This window comes from Pongo pygmaeus, chromosome 7, assembly GCF_028885625.2.
Source record: "Pongo pygmaeus isolate AG05252 chromosome 7, NHGRI_mPonPyg2-v2.0_pri, whole genome shotgun sequence".
Classification (NCBI taxonomy): Eukaryota; Metazoa; Chordata; class Mammalia; order Primates; family Hominidae; genus Pongo; species Pongo pygmaeus.
Window position 1 is genome coordinate 157745843 of NC_072380.2, and position 22909 is coordinate 157768751.

At 46.8% G+C, this 22909-nt stretch overlaps 1 protein-coding gene across 6 annotated transcripts in view; it reads right to left on the minus strand.

Moving 5' to 3' along the window:
- The window catches only part of ZNF251 (zinc finger protein 251), a 43750-nt gene extending 22199 nt beyond the window's left edge, over positions 1-21551 (minus strand). For 2 of the 6 annotated variants that reach the window (XR_010127319.1, XM_054499374.2), the window contains exons 1-3: positions 20705-20950; positions 20201-20330; positions 19698-19811 (exon numbers count right to left, since the gene is read on the minus strand). Coding sequence is in view for 5 of the 6 variants with exons in the window: in XM_054499374.2 (XP_054355349.2) it covers positions 19698-19811; positions 20201-20330; positions 20705-20935 (475 nt within the window). In the remaining variant the exon portion in view is untranslated. Of the gene's footprint in view, positions 1-9669; positions 12753-17013; positions 17836-19697; positions 19812-20200; positions 20331-20704; positions 20951-21145; positions 21266-21395 lie in introns of those variants that run through there. The other 4 variants (XM_054499378.2, XM_054499377.2, XM_063669326.1 and 1 more) reach the window with 4 other exon arrangements.
- Positions 21552-22909: the final 1358 nt, after the last annotated feature.

The window sequence follows — 22909 nt, forward strand, 5'->3', positions numbered from 1 at the left end:
ACCCCAGGCCATGGGCGATCCCTGCAGGGCTGGCCATGACCCCTTGCAAATATCCATGCTTTGTCCCTGTGGCTGTCGGCCCTGTCCCCCAACTCCAGGGGGTGTCATGGGTCTAATTCCTGGCACGAACTGGCTACGACTGGTGGGCAAAAGCAAATGCCCTGAGCACCCGGTCCCTGCTCCACCGGACGCTGGAGGCCTCCACCCAGCTCTTATTGAATGCAAGGCTCACAGCAACAGCATGGACTCTACTTGGTGCCGCTGGCCCTGCGGTCCTGGGGCCTGGGGGCCAACCCTGACACTAGAAAATGATGGTGCTGGTGGGTGCTGACCCTGGTCCTACAGAGGCCACTGGGACACCCTGAAGAGGGAGGTGCTGCCTGTGAGGTAGGGACACACAGAGGTCACCCTCAGATTCTTCTGGTAATAATCTAAAAGGTCAAAATCACAGGAGATGGGGGAATTAGAACTGGAGACCAAAATTCCTCTATGGTAGAAAATTCAAATTTGTCTTAAGGGATTTTGCAGGCCGGGCGTGGTAGCTCACGCCTGTAATCCCAGCACTTTGGGAGGCTGAGGTGGGTAGATCACCTGAGGTCAGTAGTTTGAGACCAGCCTGACCAACACGGAGAAACCCCGTCTCTACTAAAAATACAAAAATTAGCCAGATGTGGTGGTGCATGCCTGTAATCCCAGCTACTTGGGAGGCTGAGGTTGCAGTAAGCCAAGATCGCGCCACTGCACTCCAGCCTGGGGACAAAGCAAGACTCCGTCTCAAAGAAAAAAAAAAAGAGATTTTACATTGGCTGGGCACGGTGGCTCATGCCTGTAATCCCAACACTTTGGGAGGCTGAGGAGGGTAGATCATCTGAGGTCAGGAGTTCAAGACCATCCTAGCCAACATGGTAAAACCCCATCTCTACTTAAAATACAAAAATTAGCTGGCCAGTAGTGGAGTGCGCCTGTAATCCCAGCTACCTGGGAGGCTGAGGTGGGAGAATTGCTTGAACCTGGGAGGCAGAGGTTGCAGTGAGCCGAGATCACCCCATTGCAGCCTGGGCAACAGAGAGAGACACCGTCTCAAAAAAAAAAAAAAAAAAAGAGAGATTTTGTATAGCCAGAGTGAAAAGGGGGCTGACCAGCTACTCAGGGCATTTAATACCAGGTCAGAGTTAGCGCTCACTCCCACAGAAATGTGTACTAAATTCCTCCAGGACACTGGCCCAGATCCCCCCATCTGTCCCTCAATGTGGCCAATCCCATGCCCACAAATCAGAAAAACCACTGATGAGGTCAAGGAAGCCTCACCGGGTGGTGAGGACGGGCGCACTCGGAGGCTCCCTGTGGTGGATACTCAAGGCGTGGCCCGGACTCAACCGCTCACCACAGTGACAACAGTCAGAGCTCACTGTGGAGGGGCCCTGGAGACCACACCCACCTCCTGCAGAGTGACGGCAGACAGCGAGAGGGGTCTGTTGTCTCTTTGAATGCCACTGCCGGGGGACCCTGGGACTATCTCCAATCCTGAAGAGGCTCCCCTCAGTCACACGGCAGCTCTGGACAAGACACATGCAAAGGCGAGACATGGGCAGCTGATTCCTGGTGTTCGGCAGTCGCCTGCTGAGGGCCCCCAGCCCAACCTCGACTGACCCTGGCTCCCCACAGGGTACCCAGGCCTCACCATTATTTTCCCTGAGCACCTGGAAACCCTTCCCCAAATCCCCGGACTAAGAACCGGACCCTCATGGGCCCCCACACTGGGTGAGTGTGCCCAACGCCCTCATCAGGGGGCAACCAGAAAACAAGCTGGTGGCCGTCAAACACCTGGGCTCAGGCAGCCGCATTTCTGAAGGCTGAGGACCCTCGACAGCCTGTTCTCACAGAACACTAATACCCTCCCTCCTTTCCCAACTTGAGAGAATGGCAGCCTCCTCATCCCTTAGCCAGGGGACTTGGTGGTCCTCCAGGGACTGTCCCACTCTGAGGGGACAATTGCCCTTTTACTACTCTATTAATTGGGACAAGAAAAACTTTCAGTACTTTATAAGGGGGACCAAGTCACAGTAGTTCCTGAGGAGCCTAGAAAACGGAAAGCTTTTAAAATAAAGGGAATCACGAACAAACCCTCGGGAGTTCACCTTTATTTTATTTATTTATTTATTTATTTATTTTTGAGACAAGAGTTTCGTTCTTGTTGCCCAGGCTGGAGTGCAATGGTATGATCTCAGCTCACCGCAACTTCCACCTCCTGGGTTCAAGTGATTCTCCTGCCTCAGCCTCCCAAGTAGCTGGGATTACAGGCATGCGCCACCATGCCCAGCTAATTTTTGTATTTTTAGTAGAGACGGGGTTTCTCCAAGTTGGTCAGACTGGTCTTGAACTCCCGACCTCAGGTGATCCATCCGCCTCGGCCTCCCAAAGTGGTGGGATTACAGGTGTGAGCCACCGCGCCTGGCCTACTTTATTATTGTTATTTTTTGAGACGGAGTTTTTTTTTTGGTTCTTGTTGCCCAGTTTGAAGTGCAATGGCGTGGTCTTGGCTCACTGCAACCTCCGGCTCCTGGGTTCAAGCGATTTCTCCTGCCTCAGCCTCCCAAGTAGCTGGGATTACAGGCACCCGCCACCATGCCTGCTAATTTTTTTGTATTTTTAGTAAAGATGGGGTTTCACCATGTTGGCCAGGCTGGTCTTGAATTCCTGACCTCGGATGATCCACCTGCCTCAGCCTCCCAAAGTGCTGGGATTACAGGCGTGAGCCACCGCACCTGGCCTATTTTATTTTGTTTAAGACAGTCTTGCTCTGTTGCCCAGGCTGGAGTACAGTGGATGATCTCAGCTCACCGCAGTCTTGACCTTCCAGACTCAAGCAATCCTCCCACCTCAGCCTCCCGAGTAGCTAGGATTACAGGTGCCCACCACCACACCCAGTTAATTTTTGTATTTTTAGTAGAGATGGGGTTTTACCATGTTGGCCAGGCTGGTCTTGAACTCCTGGTCTCAAGTGATCTGCCCACTTTGGCCTCTTAAAGTGCTGGGATTACAGGCATGAGCCACCTGGGAGGTACTCGGGAGGCTGAGGCAGAAGAATGGTGTGAACCTGGGAGGTGGAGCTTGCAGTGAGTGCAGATCGCGCCACTGCACTCCAGTCTGGGTGACAGAGAGAGATTCTGTCGCAAAAAAAAAAAAAAAAAAAAAAAAAAAAAAAAGCAGCTATGAGGCCGGGCACAGTGGCTCACGCCTGTAATCCCAGCACTTTGTGAGGCCGAGGCGGGCGGATCACGAGGTCAGGAGATCCAGACCATCCTGGCTAACATGGTGAAACCCTGTCTCTACTAAAAATACAAAAAATTAGCCAGGCGTGGTGGCAGGTGCCTGTAGTCCCAGCTACTTGGGAGGCTGAGGCAGGAGAATGGCATGAACCCGGGAGGCGGAGCTTGCAGTGAGCTGAGGTTGCACCACTGCACTCCAGCCTGGGCAACAGAGCGAGACTCCATCTCAAAAAAAAAAAAAAAAAGGGTTATCCTATCACCCCACATAAAATACAGGGGCCGGTGCCTTCAGTAAAATTCTTGGGCACTGTCTGGTCAGGGTGCAGCAGATCCTATTAATCGTTAAACATAAACTGCTGACGCTGTTACCACCCACAGGTCTTTGACAGACACATTTATTTGGATTCTTCATGTTTTGGAGACAAGAGTTTCCGTATCTTACTCTAATACCCAGACCCTTTTCTGCCATAACCTATAAAGCAACCACCTCTCAGTGGGGAGGCTCCACAGCCCTCGCCCGGCCCAGCAGGCAGCCTAGCACACCATGCCACCATGCCTCCAGGTCCCACTCTTGCATGGAAACTCTGGTGACACCCACTCTGCCTTGTGGAGTCTGAGGAGAAAACATGGTCCATCTGGTTGCCCATGGGGTTCTGAACTAAACAAGCCCCAAAGAGCAGCTCAATATGCCCCCTAGAAAGGCAAACGCTATCCGCCTATTGAGCGCCATTAGAAACTGAGCGTCCCACACTGAGTGGAAGCAGCACCCCTGTGGACTCCAATCCCCACCATGCCACAGCTCAGGACACCTCCCACCCAGCACAGGCAGGTGCCTCCTTGCTTCATGGAAATGGCACCTGCGGGACCAGGCTGACCTGACACACAGGGTCCTCCCAAACTCCAGGAGGGTGTGGCTTTACTCATCCCCGGCCCCTTGCTCATGGTGTTGGAGGACCAGTCAGTCGAATTGGCAGCCTTGCGATGCAACATGCCTGCAAGTCCAAACTGCCTTCTGCCCACAGACTTAGACTCAGTCAGGCGAGCGGAAACAGCACAGTTCTTTCGTTCAAGGCAACCTCGTGGGGGCACCTGCTTGTGGAAACAGGATGGTTTTCTTGTTCAGGGCAACCTCGTGGGGGCACCTGTTTGGGAAGAAGTTGCCTCCTAGGGCTTCCTCACCTTAGTCTGCGAGGGATCACAATAAATGCAGGGTGATACTTGAAACAGCGCCAGAGATGTGCAGAGCAGCCCTCCCAGGGAACTACAAGGCCTTCCTGACAGGGGCGGCCAACTAGGGGCACACCATTCATCCACCTGGACAGCCCCCATCTCATGGGGGATGACATCGCTCCAACTTCAACACCGAGAACACAGACCCTCCCTGCTGCAGACTCCCATCACGACTCCACTCCCCAAACTAGGATCACAAATCACGACTCCACTCCCTCGAAGTGGGATCACAAATCACAACTCCACTCCCCCAAACTAGGGTGACAAATCACGACTCCACCCCCCCAAACTAGGGTCACAAATCACAACTCCACTCCCCCAAACTAGGATCACAAATCACGACTCCACCCCCCCAAACTAGGATCACAAATCACGACTCCACCCCCCCAAACTAGGATCACAAATCATGACTCCACCCCCCCAAACTAGGATCACAAATCACGACTCCACCCCCCCAAAACTAGGATCACAAATCACGACTCCACCCCCCCAAACTAGGATCACAAATCACGACTCCACCCCCCCAAACTAGGATCACAAATCACGACTACACTCCCCTAAACTAGGATCACAGATCACGATTCCACCCCCCAAACTAGGATCACAAATCACGACTCCACTCCCCTAAACTAAGATCACAAATCATGACTCTACCCCCCCAAACTAGGATCAAAAGGGTTGCCTCTGCCCAACCATGGAATTCCAACTAGACTCCAACCTACAGGGCTTTCTACAAAACATAGAGCCCAGGGATGCTAGGAACCTTATTTTGCTGAAACAGCCTACACTTGACATATGAACTACATGGCAACAAAAATGCCCAAAGTGCTGGAATTACAGGTGTGACCACTGCGCCCGGAAACCTCATGTATTTTGATGCTGTAATCCCAGCACTTTGGGAGGCCAAGGCAGGTGGATTGCTTGAGCCCAGGAGTTCAAGACCAGCCTGACCAATATAGTGAAACCTTGTCTCTACCAAAAATACAAAAATTATCTGGGCATGGTGGAGCGCACCTGTAGTCCCACTCAGGAGGCTGAGGCGGGAGGATCACTTGAACCTGGGAGGGTAAGGTTGCAGCGAGCCAAGATCGCACCACTGCACTCCAGCCTTGGTGACAGAGCAAGGCTCTGTTTCAAAAAAAAAAAAAAAAGAATTTCATTATCTGGTACCAGTGGGAACAAAGTTTAGCTCTGAATCTTCTCATGTCTTCAGGAAACCATAAAAATAACAACAGCAAAATACATGCCGGGCGCGGTGGCTCATGCCTGTAATCCCAGCACTTTGGGAGGCCGAGGCGGGCAGATCACCTGAGGTCCGGAGTTCGAGACCAGCCTGATCAACATGGAGAAACCCCGTCTCTACTAAAAATACAAAATTAGCCGAGTGTGGTGGTGCGTGCTTATAATCCCATCTACTCTGGAGGCTGAGGCAGGAGAATGGGTTGAACTCGGGAGGCAGAGGTTGCTGTGAGCCGAGATCGTGCCATTGCACTCCAGCCTGGGCAACAAGAGTGAAACTCCGTCTCACAAAAAAAAAAAAAAGAAAGAAAAAACAACAGAGAAATACAAACAAGCAAAATGAAGTTTTGTTTTGTTTTAACTGCGTTTTCAGGCTGGGCATGGTGGCTCATGCCTGTAATCCCAGCACTTTGGGAGGCTGAGGCGGGCAGATCACCTGAGGTCAGGAGTTCGAGACTACCCTGGCCAACATGGTGAAACCCTGTCTCTACTAAAAATACAAAATTAGCAGGGTATGGTGGCAGGCACCTGTAATCCCAGCTACTTGGGAGGCTGAGGCAGGAGAATCACTTGAACCCGGGAGGCAGAAGTTGCACTGAGCCAAGATGACACCACTGCACTCCAGCCTGGGCAACAGAACAAGACTAAATCTCAAAAAAAAAAAAAATAGACCAGCATGGTGGCTCACGCCTGTAATCCCAGCACTTTGGGAGGCTAAGACAGGCAGATTGCCTGAGCTCAGGAATTCGAGACCAGCCTGACCAACATGGTGAAACCCCGTCTCTACTAAAAATACAAAAATTAGCCGGGCGTGGTGGCAGGTGCCTGTAATCCCAGCTACTCGGGAGGCTGAGGCAGGAAAATCACTTGAACCTGGGAGGCGGAGGTTGTGATGAGCTGAGATGGCGCCATTGCACTCCAGCCTGGGCAAGAAGAGCGAAACTCCGTCTCAAAAAAGCAAAAAACAAAAAACAAAAAAAAGAAACAAAAAATAACCCCCCAAAATAAATAAAAATAATGAAGTAAAACTGCATTTTCAAGGACAACAGGAGGCCCTGGAGGCTGAGTCCCTCGGAATTGCTGCCGAAGGCAACGCCAGAAGGGAACAGTCCCAGTAGCCAGAAGGAGCCACAGAAAAGCAGCATCGCAAACGCAGACGGGCCCGAGGTGGATCTCAAAAGTGTCCAAAAGGAGCTGGCCCAACCCAGGAAAGAACATCTGTGAGCGGGGCCAATACTGACGATGGCAGAGCCCTGGGACAGGCCAACACACAAGCCTCAGAAAGCTTGGTGCCCAGGGCACAGTGGTGACAGCTTGTGGATATGCCAGCAAAATGTAACTTGTGAAGGTACATGCTGGTGACCAGCTGCACAGATGTACCCACACACTCATACGCACACTCACACACACTCACATGCGTAAACATGTACATACACACAGATGCAGATACATATATACCCATACGTACAGAATCCACAGTCTCTACTCCAAAATTAACAAACACATAAAGAACCAAGAAAATAGAGCACGTTTTCGTGAGAAAAGGAAATCAACCATCTGACCCTGAAATGAGTCAGATGTTGAAACTAACAGACAAGGATTTAAAAACAGGAATTATAATCATCCTCGGTGAAGTAAAACAAAACAGGAAAATCTCAGGGAGTGAAAACTCTCAGCAGAGACACAGAAATAATAAAAAGGAATAAAATAGTCATTCTGGAACTGAAGAACACAATCTCTGAAATAAAGCATTACTTGACGGACTAACAGCTGAATGGGCACAATAAAGGAAAGAGTAAGTCAACTTGAATTGAGATGAACAGAAATTATCTGAAGAATACAGATAAAAATATTTTAAAAATAATAAACAGCCTTACAAATCTGTTAGATAATTCAAATCGTCACTTATAATTGGTAACTCAGGAGACCAGAGAGAGAATGGTACAGAAAGAAATGTGAAGAAATAATGGGCAAAAGTTTCCCAACTTTGATGAAAGACAGAAATCTACAGGATCAAGGTGCTATATGAACACCTAGCAGAGTAAAAACCAAGAGGCCAGTGCTGCAGTACATCAGAGTCCGCCTGCTGGGAACCGAACCGACAGGCAGCTCACCTCATGGCAGTGACCCACGACACACCACGAGCCAGTGATCCCGTGAATGGCTGACTCCTCATCGAAAGCCAAGGAGGCCAGAAAAGAGTAAAATAGCAGCTTTAAAGTGCTGAATGGGAAAAGGAAAAAAAAAAAAAAAAGCAAAATAAAGGTACTTTCATACACGAGAAAACTAAGAATTGGGGCAGCAGACTCGCACCATGAGAAATGCAAAGGTCTTTGGGCTGAAGGGAAATGGTGCCAGCTAGAAACTCAGATCAGAAAGGGATGAAGAACACTAGAGATGGAAAATCTGGGGAAACATGAGATTTTTTTGAAAATACTTTATTTTTAGAGCATTTCACAGCAATATTAAGCAGAAAACACAGTTCCTACATAACCCACCCCCCACACACCTCCCCCACTACTTACCTCCCGCAACACAGTGATACAGCGTCACAATGAATGAACCCACACTGACACATCATGACCATCTAAAATCTCAGTTTAGGGCTCACTCTTGGTGCCGTGTGATCTATGGGTTTTGCATCCACCACTGTAGTACTATATAGACTAGTGTCACCGCCCTAAAAATCCTCTGGCTCCACCCTGCTTCTCTTCTCCTTAGCACTGCTGATCTTTTTGCTGTCTCTATAGTTTTGCCTCATCCAGAATGTCACATAGTTGGAATCATACAGTATAGGTGTCTGTTGGTAAACAAAGGGGACTGGGTCCGAGACCCCCACGTATACCCAAATCCATGCATACTCATGTTCTACAGCTGGCCTTTCAGAATCCACTTATATGAAGTCAGCCCTCTGGACATGGGTTTCACATGTGTTTGGTTGAAAAAAATCCACATATAAGTGGACCTGGGAAGTTCAAACCAGTGTTGTTCAAAGGCCAACTGTATGATCTTTTCAGACTAACTGCTTTCACTTGGTAATGTGCATTTAAGGTTCTTCTATGACTTTTCATAGCTTCGTAGCTCATTTATTTTTATTTTATTTTTGAGACGCAGTTTCACTCTTTCGCCCAGGCTGGAGTGCAGTGGCACCATCTCGGCTCACTGCAACCTCCGCCTCCCGGGTTCAAGTGATTCTCCTGCCTCAGCCTCCTGAGTAGCTGGGATTACAGGCACCCACCACCATGCCTGGCTGATTTTTGTATTTTTAGTAGAGACGGAGTTTCATCATGTTGGCCAGGCTGGTCTCGAACTGCTGACCTCAAGTGATCTGCCTGCCTCAGCCTCCCGAAGTGCTGGGATTACAGGCATGAGGCACCGTGCCCAGCCAATCATTTCCTTTTAGCCCTGAATATGATTCCATTCTCTGGATGTGCCACTGGTTTATTTACCCGCTCATCTACTGAAGAACATCTCGGTTGCTTCCGACTTTTGGTAATTATGAAATTATGAATAAGGTTTGGTAATTATGAATAAGGCTGCCGTAAATATCTGTGTGCAGGATTTTGTGTGGACATAAATGTTTAATTCATTTTGGGTAAATACAAAGGGACGAAATTGCTGGATCACATGGTAAAGGTATGTTTAGTTTTGTAAGACTGTCAAACTGTCTTCCAGAGTGACCACCGTTTTGCATCCCCACCTGCAATGAATGAGAGTTCCTGTTCCACATCCTGGCCAGCACTGGGGGTTATCAGTGGTGTGGATTTTGGCCATTCTAATAGGTGTGCAGTGGAATCTCACTGTTTTAATGTGTAATTCCTTAGAGACATATGACATTGATCTTCTCACAATGCCCAGCTGTCATCTGGGTATCTCCTTCCATTCGGAGCCTATTCAGGCCTTTCACCCATTTTTTTAAATGGGCTGTTCGTTTTCTTATTTTTTGTGTATTTTGGATAATGGTCATTTGTATGTGCCTTTTACAAATATCTTCTCCCAATCTATGGACTGTTTCTCATTCTCTTGATGTTGTCTGTTTTTTTTGGAGATGGAGTCTCACTCTGTCACCCAGGCTGGAGTGCAGTGGCTCAATCTCGCTGACTGCAACCTCCGCCTCCTGGGTTCAAGTGATTCTCCTGCCTCAGTCTCTGGAGTAGCTGGAATTACAGGTGCCACCACCACACCCAGCTGGTTTTTGTATTTTTAGTAGAGATGGGGTTTCACCATGTTGGCCAGGCTGGTCTCGAACTCCTGACCTCAGGTGATCTGCCTGCCTCGGCCTCCCAAAGTTGATGTTGTCTTTTACAGAGCAGAAGTTTTTAATTTTAATGAAGTCCCATTGTCAATTGTTTCTTCCATGGATTGTGCCTTTGGTGTTGTACCTAAAAACTCATTGTCAAACCAAGGTCACTCTTTTTTTCCTATACTATCATCTAGAAGTTTCATAGTTTTGTGGTTTACATTTAGATGTATGATCCATTTTTCTATGGAATGAAATGTGTCCTGCTCACCCCAAATTCACATGTTGAAGCCTCAATGTGATGACGTTTGGAGATGGGGTCTTTGAGAGATCATTCGAGTTAGATGAGGTCATGAGGGTTGTTATGGCAGAATTAGTGCTCTTATAAGAAGAGATACCAGAGAACTTGCCCTTTCTGTCTCCGTCATGTGAGGACACAGTGAGAAGGCAGTCATCTGTAACCTAGAAAGAGACCCCTCACCAGAAACTAACCATGCTAACACACTGATCTCGGACGTGTAGCCTCCAGAACTGTAAGAAAATAAGGCTGGACACGGTGACTCATGTCTGTAATCCCACCACTTTGGGAAGCTGAGGCGGGTGGATCACCTGAGGTCAGCAGTTTGAGACCAGCATGGCCAACATGGCAAACCCCGTCTCTACTAAAAGTACAAAACCAGCTGGGCGTGGTGGCGGGCGCCTGTAATCCCAGCTACTAGGGAGGCTGAGGCAGGAGAATCACTTGAACCCAGGAGGCAGAGGTTGCAGTGAGCAGAGATTGTGCCACAGCACCCCAGCCTGGGTGACCAGAACGAGACTCCATATAGAGGAGGACGGGGAGTGGGAGTGGAAGGGGAGCGGAGGAAAGTTAGTGTTTTAAGCACCCAGCTTGTGGTTTTAAGTCTGAGCAGAATAAGACACATTTTTAGTTAATTTTTTGTGAAGGGTGTCTAGATATATATATTTTTTTTTTGGCACGTGAATGTTCAGTTATTCCAGCACCATTTCTTGAAAAGATTATCCTTTCCACATTGAGGTATGTTTGTTCCCTTGTCAAAGATCAGTTGCATATGTTTATGCAGGTTTATATCTGGGCTCTCTGTTCTATTGATCTATTTTTTTCTATTTTTTGACCAATACCACACTTCCTTGATTACTGTGGCTTTATAGTAAAAGTACTGAAATTGGGTACTATGGGTCTTCCAACCTTGCTCTTCTCTTTCAACACTGAGTTCACTATTCTGGGTCTTTTACCTCTCCTTATAAACATTAGAATCAGTTTGCTAATATCCACAAAATAACCTGAGTTTTTTTTCGTTTCTTAGAGACAGGGTCTTGCTCTGTCAGCCAGGCTGGAATACAGTGGCATGATCATAACTTACTGAAACCTCAAACTCCTAGGCTCAAGCAATCCTCCCACCTCAGCCTCCCAAATAGCTGGGAATATAGGCACATGCCACCAGGCCTAGCTAACAAAAAAAATTTTGTTATGTTGCCTAGGCTGGTCTTAAATTCCGGGGCTCAAGCGATCCTCCTGCCTTGGCCTCCCAAAGTGCTGGATTATAGGCATAAACCATCACACCTAGCCCCTGAGACTGTGATTGAAATTGTGTTGAATCTATAAATCAAGCTGACGACTGACATCATGATAATACTGAGTTTTCCTCATGAACAGACTATCTCTTCATTTATTTAGCTCTTCTTTGATATATTTTTATCAGTCTTGTATTTTTCCTCATAGATTTTGTACATATTTTGTTAGATTTACACCTAAGTATTTTATCTTTGGTGGTGCTAATGTAAATAATGTGTTTTTAACTTCAAATTCCACTTCTTCGTTCCCAGTATAAAGGAAAATGTAGATTTTCTGTAGATGGTGTTTATCAACTTGAGGAAGTTCCTCTCTATTCCTAGTTTGTTGAATTTGTAATCATGAATCAAGGTTGGATTTTGTCAAATGCTTTCTCCACATCTACTGGTATGACCACATGATCTTTCTTCAGCCTGTTGATGTGGTATATCACATTACATTAATTTATTTCCTAATGTTGGACCAGCCTTGTAAACCTGGGACAAATCCCACTTGGTCATGGTATATAATTATTTTTATACATCATTGGATTTGACTTGCTAATTTGTTGGGATTTTTGCATTTATGTTCATAAGAGGTGTTTGTCTGTAGTTTCCTTTTCTTGTAATGTCTGTTTAGTTTTGGCATTTGGGTGGGTAACGCTGACCTCATATAATGAGTTAGGAAGTATTCCCTCTGTTTTTATTTTCTGGAAGAGATTACAGAGAACTGGTATAATTTCTTCCTTAAATGTTTGGCAGAAGTTGTAAGTGAACCCATCTGAGCCCAGTGGATTCTATTTTGGAAGGTTATTGTTGATTTGACTTATTTAACAGACACAGCCCTATTCAGATTGTCTATTTCTTCCCGTGTTTGGGAGATTGTGTCCTTCAAGGAATTGGTTCATTTATCAAATTTGGGCACAGAGTTGTTCATCTTTTTTTTATTACCCTTTAAAAGTCTGTGGGACATCTCTGTAGTGATGCCCCCTCTTTCATTTGATATTAGTATTTTGTGTCTTCTCTCTTCTTTGTCTTAGTCTGGCTAAAGGTTTACTGATTTTATTGTTTTTTCAAACCATCTTCTGGTTCCGTTGATTTTCTCTATTGATTTCCTGTTTTCCATTTCATTGATTTCTGCTTAAATTTTTATTTCTTTTCTTCTGCTTACTTTGGATTTAATTTGTTCTTCTTTTTCTAGTTTCCTAGAGTGAAAGCTTACATTATGATTTTAGATCTTTCCCATTTTCTAACACATGCTGTCAATGCTATAAATTTCCCTCTAAGCACTGCATTCACAGCATTCCACAAATTTTGGTAAGTTTTATTTTCATTTTCACTTAATTCAAAATATTCTAAAATTTCTCTTGAGATATCTTCTTTGACTCGTGTTATTTGGAAGTGTGTTATTTGCCAAGTACTTTAGGATTTTCTAGCTAGCTTTCTGGTTTCTAGTTGCATGTCATTGTGGTCTGAGAATAGACATTCTATGTTTCCTATTCTTCAAGTATGTTAAAGTGTGTTTTGTGGCCCAGAATGTGGTCTGTCTTAGTGAATGCTTCATATGAGCTTGGCAGGAATGTGCATTCTGCTATTGTTGGATGAAGCAGTCTACAGATGTAAATTATTCCCAGCTGACTGATGTGATGATGCTGTTAAATTCAACTACATCCTGCTGGATCTGTCCATTTATGATGGAGGGTGCTGGATCTCCAACTGTAGACAGTGAATTCATCTATTTCCCCTTGTAGTTCTATCAGTTTTTGCATCACATATTTTGTTGTTGTTGTTGTTTTTTGAGACGGAGTCTCGCTCTGTTGCCCAGGCTGGAGTGCAATGGCGCGATCTCGGCTCACTGCAACCTCTGCCTCCCGGGTTCAAGCAATTCTCCTGCCTCAGCCTCCCGATTAGCTGGGATTACAGGTATGAGCCACCAGGCCCGGCTACTTTTGTATTTTTAGTAGAGATGGGGTTTCTCCATGTTGGTCAGGCTGGTCTTGAACTCCGGACCTCAGGTGATCCACCTGCCTCGGCCTCCCAAAGCGCTGGGATTAGAGGCGTGAGCCACCGTATCCAGCTGGTTTTGTTGTTTTTAGAGATAGGGTCTCACTCAGTTGCCCAGCCTGGAGTGCAGTGACGTGATCATAGCTCACTGCAGCTTCAACCTCCCGGGCTCAAGTGATCTGCCCTTCTTGGCCTTCCAGGGTGCTGGGATTACAGGCATGACTACCACACCTGACAACCTCACTTTTTTTTTTTTTTTGAGATGGAGTCTCACTCTGTCACCCAGGTTGCAGTGCAATGGTGCAATCTTGGCTCACTGCCACCTCCACTTCCCAGGTTCAAGCGATTCTCCTGCCTTAGTCTCTTGAGTAGCTGGGATTACAGGTGCACTACACCATGCCTGGCTAATTTTTGTCTTTTTAGTACAGATGGGGTTTCATCATGTTGGCCAGGCTAGTCTTGAACTCCTAACCTCAAGTGATCTGCCCGCCTCGGCCTCCCAGTGCTGGGATTACAGGTGTTAGCCACCGTGCCTGGCCAACCTCACATATTTTGATGCTGTTGTTAGGCCCATACACCTCAAGAACTGTTATGTTTTGTGTCTAAAGTAGTAAGATATTTTCGCTTTCTTTGGATTACTATCTTTCTCCATCTCTTTTGTGTTTTTACGTTTAAAGTGGGCTTCTTTTCTTTTTTTTGTTCACGGCAAGATCTTGTCATGAGACAGCAGGTTTCTTTTTTCTTTGCAATGGGGTCTTGCTCTGTTGCCCAGGCTGGAGAGCAGTGATGCAATCACAGCTCACTACACCTCAACCTCCCGGGCTCAAGCGATCCTACCACATCAGCCTCTTGAGTAGCTGAGACTTACAGGTACACAACCACACCAAGTTAATCTTTTTAACTTTTTGATGAGATGAGTTTTCACTATGTTGTTTAGGCTGGTCTCAAACTCCCAGGCTCAAGGGATCCTCCCACCTCGGCCTCCCAAAGTGCTGGAATTACAGGAGCCATCACTCCTGGCCGAAGTAGGTTCCTCATAGAAAACACAGTTGGGGCCAGGCACTGTGACCTGTAATACCAGTGCTTTAGGAGGCCAAAGCAGGAGGACTGCTTGAGGCTCAAGAGTTTGAGACCAACCTGGGCAAAATAGTGAGACCTGATCTCTATAAAAATAAAAAAAGAGCTGGATGTGGTGACATGCACCTGTAGTCCCAGCTGCCCGGGATGCTGACGTGGGAGGATCGCTTGAGCCCAGGGGGTCAAGGCTGCCATGAGTCATGATCAAGCTACTGCACTCTAGTCTGAGCAACAGAGTGAGACCCCATCTCTAAAAAAAAAAATAAATAACTTTTTAAAAAGGGGATTATTGGCTGGGTACGGTGGCTCATGTTTATAATCCCAGCACTTTGGGAGGCCAAGGTGGGTGGATGTCTTCAGACCAGGAGGTCGAGACCAGCCTGGGCAATATGGTGAAACCCTGTCTCTACAAAACACAAAAATTAGCCAGGTGTGGTAGTACATGCCTGTAGTCCCAAGCTACTCGGGAGGCTGCAGTGGGAGGATCACTTGAGCCTGGGAGGTCAAAGCTTTCAATAGACTGGGACTATGCCACTGCACTCCACCCTGGGGGACAGAGTGAGACTCTGTCTCAAAAAAATAAAAAAAAAAATTAAAAAGGTGATTACTGATGTTGCTGAATTAACATCTACCACATTTGTTACCATTTTCTACTTTTTGCCCTTGTTCTTCATTCCTATTTCTGTTTTCCATACTCTTTCTACTTTTTGTGGGTTTACCTGAGCATTCTATTATATGTAATTGCATTTTGTATCCTTTTTTAGCATATCAACTATACTTCTTTTTTAACTTTTTAAATTGGTTTGCAATCTGCATTTACAGCTAATACAAGTCCACTTTCAAATAACAATCTCTTTGAAGCCCTGTACCAGCTACTAATGAGCCTATCAAAGGCACTCTTCCTTTCTCTTATGGTGTTTTTGGTCTCTAGCATTTAAAAAATTCTTAAAATTTCTTTTTCTTTTCTTTCTTTTTTTTTTTAAGAAAGACGATCTCGCTATGCTGCCTAGGCTGGCCTTGAACTCCTGGGCTCAAGCAATCCTGCTACACTATGAGGAGTTGCAAATACAGGTATGTGCCACCACATCCAGCTTCTTAAAATTTTAATCTCTCTGCTTACATTATCAATCTGCTTTTGCATACTGTCTACTTTTTCCATTAAAGCCCTTAGCATGTTAATCATAGTTTTAAAAAAATACCTGGTCTGATTACTCCAACACTCCTGCCACGACTGACTCTGGTTCTAATGCTTGTTCAGTCTCTTCAAACTACATTTCCTGCCTTTTAGTATGCTTTGTAATTTTCTGTTGATAGGTAGACATGATACACTGGGTAAAAGAATTGCAGTGAATAGGGCTTTCATCATGTTTTCAGGTGTTGGGGTGGGAAAGTGTTCTATGATACTATGAGTAGGGCTCAGTCTTGCTGAGCTTGTGTCCCTGGACTATGAACTTCCCAAGTGCTTTTCAGTTTCCCCCACCCGCCATTAGGTGGGACAGAATATTCAGAAGTAGCTAGAGTTAGGTATTTCCCTTCCCCCAGGTAGGTTAAGTTCTGATAAAAACACCAGCAGGTTAGGCCCTGGTAAAATTGTTTCTCCTGAGGGCAGGTCTTGTTAAGAACAGAATGGTATATTCCAAAGTGGTCCCTTTTCACTTTCTCCTGCCAGAAGCGCAAGGAGATTTTTCTCTGATATTCACAGTCAGTAACTAATAGAGCTCCTGGAGGTAAAGCTCACAAAAGCATGGGGTCCTCCCATGACCGGGTCCCCCCAGAGTTTTTTTTTCAGAGTTGTCTACACTGAGCCTCTAGCAATTTGCCAATTACATTTTAGGCTTACCCATCTGGCCACTGGTTCCCTGGGAGATTATTGCTCACAAGATGTGGTTGTGATTCTTTGTATCTGCCTGTTTATCTCTCCAAATTTTTTTTTCTTTTTTTTTTTTTAGACAGAGTCTCGCTCTGTCACTCAGGCTGGAGTGCAGTGGTGCAATCTCGGCTCACTGCAGCCTTCACCTCCTGAGTTCCAGCGATTCTCCTGCCTCAGCCTCCTGAGTAGCTAGGATTACAGGAACCCACCACCACGCCCAGCTAATTTTATGTTTTTAATAGAGACAGGGTTTCACCATGTTGGCCAGGCTGGTCTTGAACTCCTGGCCTCAACTGATCCACCTGCCTCGGCCTCCCAAAGTGCTGGGATTACAGGTGTGAGCCACTGCACCTAGCCATACCTCTCCAATTTTCAGAGCAGTGATTTGTCCTCTGACCTCACACCTCTCTGATGGTGCTAAGATTTGTTGATTTTTCAGTTTGTTCAGCTTTTTACTTGTTAGGACACAGTGATGACTTCTAAGCTCCTTACATGTCAGAACAGCTAAAATACTATTTTTTTGGCCTTTTTCCTTTTAATTTTTTATAAACTATATAACTGTTTAAAACTGAAATTATAACATTGTCTTTCTGAGTTTAAAATGTATGTAGATGTATTACACACAACAACTATAACAAAAAGGATGGGAGGGATGGTTACAAGATTTCTGGATTTATGTGAAGTAGTACATAAATGAACTGTAAGTAAACTGTGGAAACTCATGTATACTGTAAACCTTAGGAAAATCACTGTAAAAAAGAATGCAAAAAGATTTTGTAAAAAGCAAATAATAAAATTTAAATGGAGTTCTAAAAAGTATTCAAATAACCCAAATAAAGGCCGGAAAGAGAAATTTAAAAAACAGAAGAGGTAAGTATAAATAAAAAATAAAATATTATGCACAAGTGCATTCCTGAACCATATAAACAATTACATTAAACATTAACAGACTAAACACTACAATTAAAACACAAAGATTGTTAGGATGAAGAAACAAGACCCAATTGTATGATATCTGCAAGAGATTCACTTTAAGTGTAAAGACACAGGTTGAAATTAAATGGATCAAAAAAGATACACTACGCTAACAGTAAGTATAAGAAGGATGGAGTTGCTACATTAATATTAGATAAAATATATTTCAAAACAAAATGTATTACCAGAGACAAACAGGAATTCTCTTATCTCTCATAATGATAGTCATAAGTGAAATAAGTCTTATAATACAGCTTCAAGATACATGAAGCCAACACTACAAAAATTAAAGGGAAGAAAAGACAATTCCACAATCATACTTCTGTATTTTAACACCCCTCTCTCAGCAACTGAAAGAATAACTAGACAAAAAAAAAAAAAAGAAAAAATCAGCAAGGATACATAAGACCTGAACAATACCATCAACCACCTTGACTTAACTGATATGTATCTAATCCCCAAATGGCAGAATACACATTCTTTTTCAGTGCACGTGGTATTTGTACCAGGAGAGACCACATTTGGGGTCATAAAACAAGAAGCGACAAATATGAAAGGAATGAAATAATACACAGTATGTTCTCTGACCACAATGGAATTAAATGACAATAACAATAAGATAACTAGGAAAACACCAACTATCTGGAAATTAATGCATGTCCAAATAATCATTGGGTCAAAGAAGAAGTCACAAGAAAAACTAGATAACATTTTGAACTAAATGTTAATGAAAATACAACATATTAAAATTTTGTGACACGCACCTGAAGCTGCACTTTGAGAAAACAATGTAATTTTACAATAATCTTAGCTCTTACATGTAGAAACCAAAGGCTTTATTCAACCAATTTTGAATGTGCACAAATACCGGGTATATTTTTCACGAGCCTTTCTGAATAAACTAGAAGACAAGCTCCAGCCAACCAAGAGATGGGGAAATTTTTGGTAAAAGGACCAGAGGTAAACAATTATTAATAACATACTTAACTGCAGATATAAGACAGTAACAAAGCTGTGGATATGAGTGATAAAGTGTTATATGTTCTGACAGTGTAGAAACAATATAACCAACAAAAATTGGGAAAGGAATGAGGAGGAAAAGGGAGAAAAGCAGAACAAGCTTGTTGACTGTCTCAGTAGCTGGGAGTCAAATATAATACTTAGAGCTGACATATCAAGTAGTAGATGTATATTCAATAGAAAAAAGGTAAACATTTAAAAAAGCCACTGGTCAGGTGCAGTGGCTCACGCCTGTAATCTCAGCACTTGGGGAAGTTGACATGGATCACTTATCTCAAGAATTTAAGACCAGTTTGGGCAACGTGGTGAAACCCTGTCTCAACAAAAATTAAAAAAAAACTTGCCAGGTATGGTGACATGTGCCTGTAGTCCTAGCTACTTGGAAAGCTGAGGTGGGAGGATTGCCTGAGCCTGGTAGGTGGAGGCTGCAGTGAGCCGAGATCGTACTACAGCACTCCAGCTTGGATAATAAGAGTAAGACTCTCTCAAAAACAAAAACAAAAACAAAAAAAAAGACTACTGACTGGCCGGGCGCGGTGGCTCACACCTGTAATCCCAGCACTTTGGGAGGCTGAGGTGGGCGGATGACGAGGTCAAGAGATCAAGACCATCCTGGCCAACATGGTGAAACCCCGTCTCTACTAAAAATACAAAAATTAGCTGGGCGTAGTGGTGTGCGCCTGTAGTCCCAGCTACTCGGGAAGCTGAGGCAGGAGAATCGCTTGAACCAGGGAGGCGGAAGTTGCAGTGAGCCAAGATCGTGCCACTGGACTCCAGCCTGTGTGACAGAGTGAGACTCTGTCTCAAAAAAAAAAAAAAAAGACTACTACTGACTAAAATTGGCAAATGAAGGAGAGAATGGGGTGAAGAATAAAAAGGACATGGTAGGGAGCCAATATCTATTGTCAAAAGGAAATAAGTGTACTATATAAAGGGAATGAAGTTGTTATCGAGGTAAATCACCAAAACAAAAATATGATCAGAAATAGTATATATATATTTTTAAAACAAAGAAACAGACCAGCAAGATAAAACTTCTAAAGCATGTGCACATGCTCACATTTGTAGAGGGGGCTGTATCTGTGAGACTGCCCCTGGAGGAGGCCATTAACATGAACACCATGTCCCAGCTGTCCCTCGCTTGGAGCCTCTTAAGGCAGGATTGGGAGGCTGTTCCCAGGATTAGCATCCCATCCATTCTCACCTTTCTGGCAGCTTTTCAAGATATCTGGTTCCTCAGCTCCCAGAAGATTCAGGACCCAAAGTTCCTTCCCCTGCTCCAGCTGGGAGATCAACTCCGGCTTAGGGATAGGGAACCCTGTTGAGGATGAGGACACTGGTGAGCTGGCATGGTCCACTGGGCCTTCCAGGCCAGGTGTGGAGAGATGGGCCCTGTGTGCACGTGTGTACGCCTGCGTGTGTGCTGGTCAGGTTGGGCTGAGACTAAGTGCCGAAGGAGAATCCACTCACTAGCTCTCCTGCCACTGGAGGGACACCAGTGGGGCCACTGGCAACAGGGAGTGAAGTCCCTAAAACTGGGGAGCAAGGCAGGCTTTTCCCATGGGAAATGTTCCTTCTGTAGAGATCAGACTGATACCTGGGGACAAGGGGCAGGACCCTCTTCTTTGGGATCCAAAGAGCCAAAGCAGCCTCCCAAGCTCCTCAGAGGCCCCCACTGTGAACCAGGCCAAGTGCAGAGAGCCTCACCCAGAGAGGCCACGTTCCCATAGTTCTCCAGCATCACATCTCTGTAGAGCGCCCGCTGCTGGGGGCCCAGCTGCTGTCCCTCCGCCTGAGAGAAGTACACGGCCACATCCTGGAAGGTCAGCGGCATCTCCTGCAACAAAACATCGCCGCTGCCCGGGCCATGCCCACTGGGCAGCAGCCTGCACTAAAAGGGCCCTGACCTGGTGGGGCCCCACTACCCAAGGCCCTGCTGCGGTCAGTATGAACTGTGTATCAGCAGGTCCCTGACGGGGCAGCTGAGAGCGCTGAGGACCAGCCAACTTCAGCCACACGGGGACCCAGCTGAGCTCAGAGCCCCTCTCCCTGCGGGAGGGCGAGTCTACCTCTCAGAACCCTTTCCTCATGGTTGCTATGAGCCCCTGGCTGGCCTTACCAGTTGCCAGGCTCACTGCTCCAGAGGAGAGCAGCTTCTGACTGAGATGGGGATGAAGATGAAGAGGTGGGCAGGAATGAGGGTTAACTCACCTGGTACCCTGGAAACTGGAGTGTGGCTGCCATTCTGTGCGCATGGGCTGCTGTGGTTTCCAAGAGAAAACAGGAGACTGCCCTGGCCTGAAGTCTCCTCCAACTTACCTTCAGTGGGGAGAACTCAGGCTCAGCCCCATTCAACCTGGGGTGTGGAAGGACGGCCAGGAGGCAGAAGCTGATTGCTGGTGTAGCTTCCTGGGTTGCAGGAGGCAGGTCACCATGCAGCATGGGCCGACGTGCCCTACTGCTCAGTGACTCCTGAAATCCCAGAACGGCCGGAGCCAGAGCCCGCGGGGGATCCAGGGACGCCCGGCTAAGGGGTGAAAGCTGGCAGTTCCCGTGGTCCAGCCTGCTGAAGGCCCTGGAAACGGGGTGCAGGGCCGTTCTACCTGCCTGGGCCAACCTGGGGCAAAGAGCCACGTGAGGGTGAAGCCTCACCAGGGCTGAGGACGTGAGGGGGAGGCCGCGGGGATGCTGCCGAAGGCCCCGGGCTCCGGGGAGAGGCCGGAAGCCAGCTGTGGTCCTCAGTCCAGCCTCCTAGGGCCGCGCCGCGGTCGCCTCCTCCCGGCCTCTGCAGCCCGTCGGTGGCTCCCGCCGCGGCACCCAGAACAGGCCCCTCCTGGACTGGCCGCCGCCTCCCCGCCTGCCTGCCCGCTTGGGGCTCCTTCCTGGTCCGACACTGCCCCACCTGTTCGCTCTGCCCGGGACAGCCACCGAGGAAACGCCGACGAGCTGCGCAGTCGCACCGAGCCCGCAGCGGACCCGCCCACACAACCGGATCCTGAGCCGGGGAGAAGGCGGGCCCTGGATGAAGAGTGAGGGCCGGGCCGAGCTGCGCACACGCAGGATTCCCCGCCCCCTGAGGGGGCCTCAGTGCGCCTCGGAGAACGCCGGGAACCGGAAACCAGCCGCGGTTCCGCCCGGATTCTTCCGGGGCCGCTCTGGGATGACTGGAGGCCCGCGCCGTCTATGGTCGGGGGGCGAGAACCCGCGGCAGCTGAGCGGAGGGTTTGGGAGCGGTGGCGCTGCGCGTCCGGGCCGTGCCCCGCTCGCCCCGACCCTAAATCCTCACCTGAACCCTAACCCCGCTGGGCTTCCGGCTCCCCCGTCGGTCACCATACATCGTGTGTCCCGATTCACCATAACCACCAGAAAGTCGCTTATGAAGATGTTACAATTATTGGGGCTCAGAACACAACGCCCCAAAATGAAGGCCTGGGAGGCAGTTTCCCTCTGACCTTCCCAGCCCTCCAGTCTCAGTTCTGTTCTCCCGCGAGGCTCCTCACAGAGTGAATCCCTTTTCCCCAAGGCGGGTCCCAGAGACCAGACCCCCAAAGCCAGCCACAAAACCTAAAAACATGACTCTGATGTTCCCTCCGCCTTTCTGTGTGAAAACTGGAGGTAAAGGCCGGGCGTGGTGGCAGGCGCCTGTAATCCCAGCTACTCCGGAGGCTGAGGCGGGAGAATCGCTTGAACCCGGGAGGCGGAGGTTGCAGTGAGCCGAGATCGCGCCACTGCACTCCAGCCTAGGCGACAGAGCGAGACTCCATCTCAAAAATAAATAATAAATAAATAAATAAATCCATTTATTTGCCTTTTCTCCAAAAATCTACCTTTTATGAGTTGGCTTTCAATGAACCTTCAGAGGGCAAAGAGGAACTTTCCCCTTGGCCCCTACACAATAAAGCATGGTTTAAAAAATAGCACTTGATAAAGGTGAGGAGACCAGTTTAGGAGCAGGGGGAGAAGGAAAGGAAAGCCAAACCATCTTGTCACCCAGAATATAGTGTAGGCCCTGTACACTGTGTTAGAATCAAGGCACAAATTTTATGTCTGAATTTGAGGCAATCAACGAGGAAGAAGAATGTCTAGAAGTCTAAAGCACCGTGCAAAGTTACACATGATTAAGAAGATGCCTTACATTATTAATATCAGTGCTGGGGAGATTGTGGAGAATTACACACTGCTATGCTTGCGGGAGCGTGTTTAGTACAATGTTGAAAATGAATTAAACTGCACATAAAGAGCCTTAAACACTTCAATTAATCTAGGAATCTATCCTATGGAAATAACAAAAGTTACAAAGAGAACGGTGCCCATCCCAGAGTTTGTTGTGTGTGTGTGTGTGTTTTTTTTAAATAATGGGGAGAATTTGGAAAATACCTAGTTATTCATAGAAGGGGAAATGGAAGATAATTATAC